We start from the raw sequence: 11,962 nt of genomic DNA on the forward strand, positions 1-11,962 counted from the left end.
CCATCCTTCGTTGACGTGGATCTGCACTTCCGCTCATTCTCCAGCTGTTGATCTAGGTCACCCTCTGGGGTGCATTTTCCTCCATCCTCTGTGCAGTATCGCGTTCTGCGCTGTTGACAATAATGGACTTCTTTGCTTGTTTGTGCCTGATATCCAGCGTGGTAGCCAGTCCATTGTGGTGGGGCTGCCATGTACCCTCTTGGTTGTAGCCCCCTGACCACACAGGGATCGTTCTGCTGATGCCTGCGCTGTTAACACCCCACGTATGCCGAGGAGTAGATGCCCATCACCCAGGGGCATCGGGACTCCCGGTAATGGCCATTCTGCCAGGTGGCCTTTGTTGTGGCTGGGTGGTGCCCTTGGGGAGAGCCGCCTTTTCCAGTGTGTCCTAACTGTTGATTATATATACAACTTTTGTAACAGCAAGCTATTTTGCAGTGTGTGGCATCACGGCAGATGACACCCCATGAAGCGTAGTATGTCATCTCTTGCTGGTGGTCAAACACCACCAGTCTCTAAGCGGTCAAGGTCTAACTTCAGTGCTAAGAAATATGACCCCAAATCGCCCCCCTCCCGCCCCCCCTCCCCCCTGCAGCCACACCATGGGAGGAACGCCAGGCTAAGGATGGCAGCAAAGCTTATTCAGCCCGGTACCTCATATGTACGAGAGTTGATGGGGAATCTTTATTGTCAGTGAAACATACGTTTTTTTGTGGAGCATTTAGAGGACAAGTTTTGGGAGGTGGAAGGTTTGTCCAAAATGTCATCAGGGTCAGTCTTGATCAAAACAACATACTCTGCCCAGTCACAGGCACTACTCGCCTGTGACGAGCTGGGGGATGTTTCTGTTTCTATCACATCCCATAAAAGCTTAAATATGGTCCAGGGTATCATATTTCACAGGGACCTTCTTTTGCAGTCTGATGATGAGGTGCATGCCAGTTTAGAGCAGCGAGGTGTCCATTTCGTCCGGAGTGTCCGCTGGGGTCCAAAGGATGGTCAGGTTGCCACTGGTGCCTTCATCTCCCACTGTACTTCGAGCATCACCTGTCAGGATTGTGGACGTCCTTTACATCCCAATACTCCATGTGCCCTGCCTCCCATCTGTGTCAACTGCAGAGAGCACCATTCACCTTGCTCACCAGACTGCAGGATTCTCCAGAAAGAAAGAAAATAATGGAATACAAGACCCTTGACCGACTTACCTAAGAGAAAATATGAGAGGCTACATCCTGTGCATATGACGTCAACCTATGCCGCCGCTGTGACAACAGTTCTACTATCTTCTGTTCCGCCATGTACAGTTGGCTCCCAGAGCTGTCAGATTCTACCTGCCCCCTTGATGGTGGGGAGCACTTCACTCCCTGTTGCTCCTGCACAACCTATTTTAGGAGCAAACCCCCCCCCCCCCCCAACCATCAGGGACGTCAGTCCCCACTTCTCAGCCAGAAGCGTAAATCTTCTTTGGCTCCTCTTACCAGGAAGGGATCCCTTGGGTCACTCCCTTCCCAGGTTCCTACCAGTGGTAAAGCTGACACCCACGAGTGGCTGAAGCAACCACAGTTAGCTGGTCGTAGGGCTCCACGGTCCTCCTCAGTCCCTGAGACTGAATCAGTGAAGCCCTCCCAGCCGGACAAACGTAAGGAGTAGCGATAGAAACCTAAAAAGAAAAAGACCCCCAAGAACCAAGGCACTACAGTGGCACCCACACCACCACTACCTACAAGCTCTTCTGTCTGAGGATGAGGTGGAAATTCTGGCGTCCGCTGAGGACCTGGATCTTGCTGGGCCCTCAGACACAGTGGCTGTCGATAGCACAGATACTCATCTGGTGGCAGCAGGTGACCCTGAGGTGTAGACTGCCTCATTGAGTTTTTCATGCCTTCCCAGTCTCACCATCATGTAATCCTCCAGTAGAATTGCAGTGGTTTTTTCCACCATCTGGATGAGCTATGGCAGCTGTTAAGCTTTACACCTGCTTTCTGCATTGCCCTCCAGGAAATCAGGTTCCCGGCAATGCGGACCCGTGCCCTCTGCGGCTATAAGGGATGTTACAGGAAGCGTAGCGACTATAGTAGTGTCAGGTGGAGTTTGCGTTTATGTCCTGAACTCAGTATGTAGTGAACCTGTGCCCCTTCAAACCCTCTTGAAGCTGTGGCTGTCGGGATAAGGACAACACAGGAAATAATTGTCTGCAGTGTATATCTTCCTCCAGATGGTGCAGTACTCCTGAACGAACTGGCTGTACTGATTGATCAACTCCCTAAACCTTTCCCACTTTTGGGAGATTTTAATGTGGATAACCCTTTGTGGGGTGCCGCCATGCTTACTGGCAGAGGTAGGGAGGTCAAAAATTTACTGTCACAAATCGACCTCTGCTTCTTAAATACAGGTGCCCCCACACATTTCAGTGTGGTACATGGCACATATTCGGCCATTGATCTCTCAGTTTGTAATCCTGGCCCTCTCCCATCTATCCACTGGAGAGCACACAACGACCTGTGTGGTAGTGACCACTTCCCCATCTTCCTATCACTCCCCTGGCGTCACGCCCATGGACACCTACCCAGATAGGCTTTAAACAAGGCAGACTGGGAAGCCTTCACCTCTGCTGTCACCGCTGAATCTCCCCCACATAGTGCCATTGATGTTGTCGTTGAGCAGGTCACTACAACAATCGTTTCTGCAGCAGAAAATGTGATCCCTCGCTCTTTAGGGTGCCCCCAGTGAAAGACAGTCCCTTGGTGGTTGCCGGAAGTTGCTGAGGCAATTAAAGAGCGTTGGCGAGCTCTACAGCGTCATAAGCAGCAACCTTCCCTAGGGCCCCTAATAGCCTTTAAGCAGCTCCATGCCTGCATTCACCAGCTTATAAAATGACGGGAACAGGAGTGTTGGGAGAGGTATGTGTCGACCATTGGATGCGATACGTCACCTCCTCAAGCCTGGACAAAGATCAGATATCTTTTTGGGTACCAGAGCTCAACAGATGTCCGTGGCATTAACATCAATGGTGTGTTATCTACAAAAGCTAACGCGATTGCCGAGCACTATGCTCTAGCCTCTGCATCGCAGAACTACCCCCCCCCCCCCCCCCAGCCTTTTGCACCCTCAAACGGCGGATGGGAAGGAAAGTCCTCTCGTTCACTACATGCCACAGTGAACCCTATAATGCCCCAGTTACAGAGTGGGAACTCCTCAGCACCCTTGCACATTGCCCAGACACAGCTCATGGGCGGACTGGATCCACAACAGTCAGATGATTAAACATTTCTCATCTGACTACAAGTGACATCTCCTCGTCATCTTCAACTGGATCTGGTGTGATAGCGTCTTTCCATCGCAATGGCGTGAGAGCACCATCATTCTGGTGCTCAAACCCGGTCAAAACCCGCTTGATGTGGATAGATACTGGCCCATCAGCCTCACCAATGTTCTTTGCAAGCAGTTGGAATGTATGGTGTCTCAGCGGTTGGGTTGGTCCTGGAGTCACATGGGATACTGGTTCCATCCCAGGGCAGCTTCTGCCAGGGTCGCTCTACCGCTGATAATCTTGTGTCCCTTGAGTGTGTCATCCAAACAGCCTTTTCCAGAAGCCAACATCTGGTTGCCATCCTTTTTGACTTACGCAAAGCATACAACACTACCTGGCGACATTGTATCCTTTCCACATTGAGTGGGGTCTCCGGGGCCCGCTCCCAATTTTTATCCAAAACTTCCTGCTGCTCTGTACTTTCTGTGTCCAAGTCGGTGCCTCCCATAGTTCCCCCCCTGTATTCAGGAGAATGGCATTCTACAGGGCGCCATATTGAGTCTCTCTCTATTTTTTGTGGCTATTAATGGTCTAGCTGCATCTGTAGGGCTGTCGGTCTCACCATATCTGTATGCGGACAATTTCAGCATTTCGTACTGCTCCTCCAGCACTGGTGTTGCTGAGCGTCGCCTACAGGGAGCCATTCACAAGTTGCAGTCATGGGCTCTAGCCCCCAGCTTCCAGTTTTCAGCCGCAATGTCATGTGTCATGCGTTTCTGTCTGTGTCACACCATGCGTTCAGAACCAGAACTTTACCTGAATGACAGTCCACTCACTCTAGTGGAGACATATTGATTCTTAGGACTGGTTTTCAATGCCCAATTGACTTGGCTACCTCACCTTCATCAGCTGAAGCAGAAGTGTTGGCAGCACCTCAATGCCCTTTGCTGCCTGAGCAACACCAACTGGGGTGCAGATCGCTCCACACTGCTACAGCTCTACGGAGCCCTTGTTCAATCCTGCCTTGACTATGGGAGTCTGGTTTATGATTTTGCGGCACCCTCAGCATTGCGTTTGCTCAACCCATTGCACCACTGTGGCACTCACCTATCGATGGGAGCTTTTAGAATGAGTTCAGTGACCAGTGTCCTGGTGAAGGCCAGAGTCCCTCCATTGAAGGTTAGGTGTGCACAACTGCTTGCCAGTTATGTTGCACACATTTGTAGTTCTCCTGCACATCTGAATTACCGTATCCTTTTCCCAACCACGGCGGTTCATCTCCCGAATTGGCAGCCCAGGTCGGGGCTTACGATTGCCGTTCGTGTCTGGTCCCTTCTGTCTGAACTGGAGTCCTTCCCATTACCACCTCTCCTCGAGGTCCATCACTTACACCTCCATGGTGTACACCTAGGCTGCAGATTCTTCTGGACCTTTCACATGGCCCTACGGATTCCATTAACCCTGCAGCTCTTCGCTATCACTTCCTCTAGATTCTCAACATGTACCAGGGCCATGAAGTGGTCTACACCGATGGCTCAATGGCTGATGGTCATGTAGGCTTTGCTTATGTTCATGGAGGACATATTGAACAGCTTTCCTTGCCAGATGGCTGTGTACTGACTCCTTGAGCAGCCTACAAGCTATTGACCAGTGCTACCCTCCCTTGGTAGTGTCCATTCAGGGGTCCATCTATGCCCTGGAACGGTCCTGTCGTTCAGTGTTGTTTGTGTGGACCCCAATACATGTTGGAATCCTAGGCAACAAACTTGCCAACAGGCTGGCCAGACAGGCTACGTGGAAACCGCTTCTGGAGATGGGCATCTCCGAAACTGAACTGCATTCTGTTTATGTCGCAGGGTTTTTCGGCTTTGGGAAACGGAATGGCATAACAGTACACACAACAAAATGTGTGTCATTAAGGAGACTATGAATGTATGGAAGTCTTCTATGCAGTCCTCTCACAGGAAATCTGTTGTCCTCTGCCAGCTCCGCATTGGCCATATGTGGCTAACGCATGGTTACCTCGTCCATTGCAAGGACCCACCTCGGTGTCGCTGTGGCTCACAAATGAAGGTCATCCACGTCTTGCTGGACTGGCCACTTTTAGCCGCCCTGCAGCGGACTTTTAACTTTCCCAGCACTCTACCTTCAGTGTTGGGCGACAGTGCCTCAACAGCAGCTTTAGTTTTATGTTTTATTTGTGAGGGTGGGTTTTATCATTTGATATAAGTTTTAGCACATGTACTTTGTCCCTGTGTGTCCTCCACCCTAGTACTTTTATGGTGGAGGTTTTAATGTGTTGCAGAGTGGCTGGCTTCTCCTTTATATTCTCATGGTCGGCCAGCCATGGTAATCTGCTCTCTTGTTTTGATCTCTTCTACATGTTTCTTGCGTCTCTCTGTTGTTTTCTTGTCCGATTTTGTCCATTTTAGTGTTTGTTACCCATCTGTCATTCTTGTGGTTTTCTCCTTTCTTCCAGCTGTGTTTTGTATGTTTTGATTATTTTACTCCCACCCTTGTGGAGCTATTTTAATCAGAACGAGGGACCGAGACCTAGCAGTTTGGTCCCTTCCCCTCTCTTTTAAACCAACCAACCAACCAATCTTACTCTTTTCTCTATCTGAAACAAAAAGACAATCATTGTACACTATTTATCTTTATTTGTGAATATAGCAGTTAGTTTTGCATCATGTTAACAGTTATTCATCTTTCTGTTCACTTCAGGATTTAAGGCTGGGGTAAAATGCCAGCTTCTTCCATGAACTCCACCCAAGCAGTGGTATATTTGTGCATGTGTCACTGAACACGCACATTTCTATCAGCAGAATAGCATTTTCATTCCTCACCTCCATTCAGTGACTGTCAGCCAGCCACTATCACAACAGCTGTCAGAACAGTTAAAGTTATGCATAGCAACAGTGACCACAGAAATCAGTTTTACTGTGAGGAAATAAATCCATGTCAGGTTGTCAGTGGGATAAAAATAGACCTGAAGACAAAGTCAGCGGAACTGCACTTCAGTAGTGAGAAAATTTAAATTAAATTAAAGGTATAAAATTATGGCAGTTGTTTGATTTGTGACAACAAAAGAAACAGCATAAACGATGACCTGAGTAGTCTGTTAAGTTTCTAAATGCAATTTTAAATTCCTATGACCTGCTTTCTACGCATTCAAGCAGCTTCAGAACCTAGCACAGAAGACCACCACTACAGACAATAAAATGGAATCTGCCTCTGAGAACTATTGTAGCCCCTGTAGTATTTAATGAAGCTCATAAGGTACCTTTTTTTGGGTCATCAGTCTTTTCACTGGTTTGATGCCATCCAGTTCGTTTTCCTGCAACAACAGCCCACCTCTTCTTGTCATAGTGGCACTTACACTGAAGCGTCAAAGAAACTGTTCTAGGCAAGCGTATTCAAATTCAGAGATATGTAAACAGGCAGAATATGGCACTCCAGTTGGCAAAGCCTATTGAAGACAACAAGTGTCTGGCCCAGTTGTTAGATCGGTTACTACTGCTACAATGGCACATTATCAAGATTTAAGTGAGTTTGAACATGATGTTATAGTCAGCGCATGAGCGATGGGACACAGTATCTCTAAGATAGCGATGAAGTGGGGATTTTCCCAAACAACCTCATGAATCCATGGACCCTGCATGTCAGCAGGGATTTGTTCAAGTTGGTGGAGGCTCCATAATGATATGGGGCGTGTGCAGTTGGAGTGATGTGTGAACCGTGATATGTCTAGATATGACTGACAGGCGATGCTTACGTAAGCATCCTGTCTGATCACCTGCATCCATTCATGTCTGATGGACACGGGCAATTCCAGCAGGACAATGCAACACCCAAAACGGCCAGAATTGTTACTGAGTGGCTCCAGGAACACACTTCTGAGTTTAAAACACTTCCGCTGGCCACCAAACTCCCCAGACACAAACATTATTGAGCATATCTGGGGTGCCTTGCAACGTGCTGTTCAGAAGATATCTCCACCCTCTTGTACTCCTAGGAATTTATGGTGTCAATTCCCTCCAGCACTACTTCAGACATTAGTCAAGTCCACATCATGTTGTGGCACTTCTGCATGCTTGTGCGGGTCCTACAAAATATTAGGCAGGTGTACCAGTTTCCAGTGTACATCCAATCTACATCCATACATTTCTTGGATATATTCCAACACTGGTCTTCCACAACAGTTTTCACCCTCTACAGCTCCCTCTACCACCATTCCCTGATGCCTTCACACACATCTTGTAATCCTTTCCCTTCTTTGTGACAGTGTTTCCCACATATTCCATTCCTATCTGAGTCTGCGGAGAATCTCTTGTTTCCATATCAGTCCACCTAATTTTCAACAAGCTTCTGCAGCACCAGATTCTCTTCTTTTCTGGTTTTCCCACAGTCCACGATTCACTTTCATACAAGGTGCTATGCTCCAAACACACATTCTCAAAAATTTCTTCCTCAAATTAGGGTAGTTACTTGATACTAGTAGACTTCTTTTGGCCATGAATGCCATCTTTGTCTTTGTTAGTCAGTTTTTCTTATGTCCTTGCTTCACCCATCATGTTATATTGCTTCCAAGGTAGCAGAACTCCTTCTCCTCCTTCACTTGTTCATGATTCTTAATTTTGTTGTCAAATTTATCACTAATCGCATTCCTGCTATTCCTCATTACTCTTGTCTTTCTTCAGTTTGCTATCGATACACATTATGTTCTCAGTAGACTGTTCATTCCATTCAACAGGTCCTGTACATCTTTCCCACTTAAAATGAGGACAACCAGTATAATCAGTGTGTCTTTTCATTGATATTCTTTCACCCTAAATTCTTTTTTCCCTCCTGAGCTTTTCTTTTTATTTCCATCATTGTTTCTGTGATTTTCGGATTGAACAACCAGGGAGAATGACTGTGTTCCTGTTTTACTCCCTTTCTAATCGAAGCACTTCATTCTTAATTGCTCATTCTCACTGTTCCTTCTTGGTTCTTGCACATGTTGTATATTACCTGTTCTTCCCCATAGCTTACAATTACTTTCCAAAAAGTTCAAACGTATTGCACCAAGGGACAGAAAAATAACTTTTACAAAGATTTATGTGCTCTCCATCCATACATAAATTAATTAATATGAAGATTAACGGATTAACTTATGTTTCTAACCCAGTTTCATGAGTGTTCAGAGTAGTTTTCACTTAGAAGACCTCTATGAATAATGCCTGTTGGTTTCATAGGTCTGAAATGAGAAAAACTTTTTGCATAAAGGGCATCATGTATGTTACATAGATCAGGCTTAGAAAATAATAAAACATGTAATTACTGCAGAGAAATTTGGGGTGTGGGTATGAAAGGAGAGCAAGATTTTGCTTCAAGGTCAATGGTAAAATGAAGCCATAGTAGTGAACTGAACTTTCTTCATATAGTTAAAACACTGTTTTTTAAATGTGTGCCTTTCAGAACACACTACCATGTAAAATTTTATAACCAGTTAACTGCATCTATATCATATACATATGTTTTAGGAGTTGCCCATTCCCAGACTGGAAACTCTTACTGATTTGTCAGGATATGTAGCCTTAGTACTTGTCAGGCCTTGTTTGATGCAAATAAAGAAAAAAGTTATTACTAAATTTATTGTTCGGTATACATCTCATATCTGTGACCTCAGCACAGACCATTGCTGCGTAGGCCATAGAGAAACCTGCTGTCATCAATTGCAGACATAAGGTTGCCCAGAGGTCGCTGTGTCAACTCACAGCATAGATTGGCAACTCGTGGTCTGGCAAGTTGCCCACACACCAATCTGTATGTGCTTCCCATGTGGCATATCTGTTGCAAAGGAGGCATGATTGCGGTGCATGTGTGATTAAATCATACACTATCTTGAGAGTGCTCAGTCCCTCTCTGATCACTGCCTGCATAGTCCCATCAGATGGACTGCAGCATTTGGTGCTCGGATGTCTCATGTCATGTTGTCCACTGATCCCGTTCCACCGGTTTATCCAGTTCCAAAGTACCAGTGTAGCTCGTGCTGTGAACTGGAATGGTAGTGGTGGACCCATGGACTACCCATCAATGGCAGTTTCAGTCCTGGACTCTGGCATCGGTTATCTGTGGTTATGGAACTGCTATCATTACACCACTCAGCAAGAGTATGACTGGCACAGTGTGACAATAGTGGAACAATCTTACACAAGATGTTACAACACTATAATCAGAGAATCGAGTGCGAACAGTATGGTCGACATTGAACCTACCGATCAACTGCCTCTAAGTTAGCTAGTGGGCGTATTTATATTGAGCAAAAGAGAGGCTTTTCTGTGTGATATGACTGAATCAGTACGGTTTATTATGAGTGGTCAGCAGTCTCTAGTTCTGCCACATTTGCTTAACGGGTTTGTTACAGTACCATAACAGCTCTGTCAGATCCTTTATAGTCATTGTTGCATCCTACCTAGTGCTACTCAGTATTGCTGAGCCCACTCACACTCGTAGACAGAAGTGTCACTGTCACTCTCTTGGTGACCGACTTACCGTGTCAAAATGTTTATCCCTTTCGGCTAGCTTGAGTTGACACATCCCTGTGCTGAAGCAATGCTGGGCTGTGGAGACTTAAAAAGTTTTGCTCTCCCATTCCTGTACTGTTTCAGTGCAGAACACTGTATATGTGTGTGTGTGTGTGTGTGTGTGTGTGTGTGAGAGAGAGAGAGAGAGAGAGAGAGAGAGAGAGAGAGAGAGAGAAGTAGTGTGGGGTGTAAGAACCATGTACCTCCAACAGGAAAGGGAGTGGATGTGAAAATGGTTGGTAAGTCCTTATGTCTAGGTTGTCTTTCATGACAGATGCGTTATGCAGGTTGTATCAGAATGCTGTCCAGGAGATACACATGCAGGTGGATACTGCTTACCAGAGGAAGGGGATAGAGGGAGATGGTCAAACGGAGAGGAAGTTGTAGTTGGATGAAGAGTAGTGGTCCCACACACACAAACACACACACACACACACACACACACACACACACACACACACACACACACACACACACACCATTCACACTGTCTGATAATGGTGCCTGTCTGCAACTTGACAAGCCTTCTTTATGGTAACTGGCAATCTGTCTTATACTACATTGTTGATATATAGGGAAACATTCCACGTAGGAAAAATATATCTAAAAACAAAGATGATGTGACTTACTGAACGAAAGTGCTGGCAGGTCGATAGACACACAAACATACACACGAAATTCAAGCTTTCGCAACAAACTGTTGCCTCATCAGGAAAGAGGGAAGGAGAGGGAAAGACGAAAGGATGTGGGTTTTAAGGGAGAGGGTAAGGAGTCATTCCCATCCCGGAAGCGGAAAGGCTTACCTTAGGGGGAAAAAAGGACAGGTATACACTCGCACACACACACATATCCATCCGCATTTTTCCCACGTGGAATGTTTCCCTCTATTATATTTATATATATAATCTTATACATATGTGTGTGTTTTAGGTGGTCAGATCAGCTTTGATGTGTTTCCAGAAGGATGGGACAAGACTTACTGTTTACAACACCTCATGAAAGAAAATTTCAAAGAAATTCATTTCTTTGGTGATAAAACATACAAAGGAGGAAATGATTATGAAATATTTAGTGATGAAAGGACTATTGGCCATTCAGTGAAGTCGCCTCAAGATACAAAAAAGCAGTTGGAGGAGCTGTTTGCTTTAACATAGTAATAGGCCTATTTAGGAATCCTCTTATCTGTGATACTTGTTTTGGGAATGTTATAGTTACCACTTTGAACTTGTGTAGTGGCTTATATTTCTCTGCCAAAAACTTGAAATATTTTGGACACCAGTCTGCCAAACAAATTAAAAATTATTTAATCTCAGTATCAAAATATATGTGTATGTCATTTTAATTCAGTAAATGACACAAATTGTACTTAATGGTAATGAAATGCTGTGTATATTTCTATTTCACTTATTTCTTGAATAAAAAAATGTTATGATAATGAGCATCATAAGAGCTATCTTGTTCCGGAGCATATATCGGTATCAGAATAACAATGTGATTAACAGTTGATCATGGAAGGGGATCTCGTCATCTTGCCATTATGTGCAACTGTAATATGGCTTCAGTTAAAACAGCTGTGTGGTTCTGTACTGAGTATGTTCATTCATTTTGTATTAATGTATAGTATTGAGTTCACTTTGCAGAATTCTAATACTCTTATAATTATCCTAATCAAGTTTGCCACTAGCTTCACACATTCCGTAAAAGAAACATCCCATGTGAGCAGCAAAGCATATAAGTACAAATCGCAGCAATTGTGTGTATACACTGTAATTGTCAAGTGTAGGTGAGCGAGCAGAGCAATGTGACAACTGTGCGCAGGACAAAAGGTGTGCTCTGGTTGGTTTTTACTGTGGTAGCTGGCCTGTAAACAACTACCTGTTAGTCACTTTGTTATTCTGACCTGTATATATGAGGCGTGTTTTTTTAAGTAAGATCCGTTTTATTGTAGACACTAGTAGTTCATGCGCATACCACGATGAGTGCGTGCGTCATGTACCGGCATGCCTCGGGAACAACTGTGCTCAGTTTCAGCTCTGTAGCTAACCTGTACAGTTCTGTTCTGTGCTTTCAAAATGTTTGACTATCAATTCGCCCACCGGGTGTGAGGTTCGCTCAGTGATACGGTTTTTGTCATCTAGGAACC

The 11,962-nt window shown here is 45.3% G+C and overlaps 1 protein-coding gene across 3 annotated transcripts in view; it reads left to right on the forward strand.

The window, feature by feature from the left end:
* The window catches only part of LOC126236691 (phosphomannomutase), a 40,884-nt gene extending 29,744 nt beyond the window's left edge, over positions 1 to 11,140 (forward strand). For all 3 annotated transcript variants that reach the window (XM_049946183.1, XM_049946185.1, XM_049946184.1), the window contains exon 6: positions 10,750 to 11,140. In XM_049946183.1, the coding sequence (XP_049802140.1) occupies positions 10,750 to 10,973 (224 nt within the window). In that variant the 3' untranslated portion in view covers positions 10,974 to 11,140. The remainder of the gene's footprint in view (positions 1 to 10,749) is intronic.
* Positions 11,141 to 11,962: the final 822 nt, after the last annotated feature.

Source organism: Schistocerca nitens, chromosome 2 (assembly GCF_023898315.1).
Source record: "Schistocerca nitens isolate TAMUIC-IGC-003100 chromosome 2, iqSchNite1.1, whole genome shotgun sequence".
Taxonomy (NCBI): Eukaryota; Metazoa; Arthropoda; class Insecta; order Orthoptera; family Acrididae; genus Schistocerca; species Schistocerca nitens.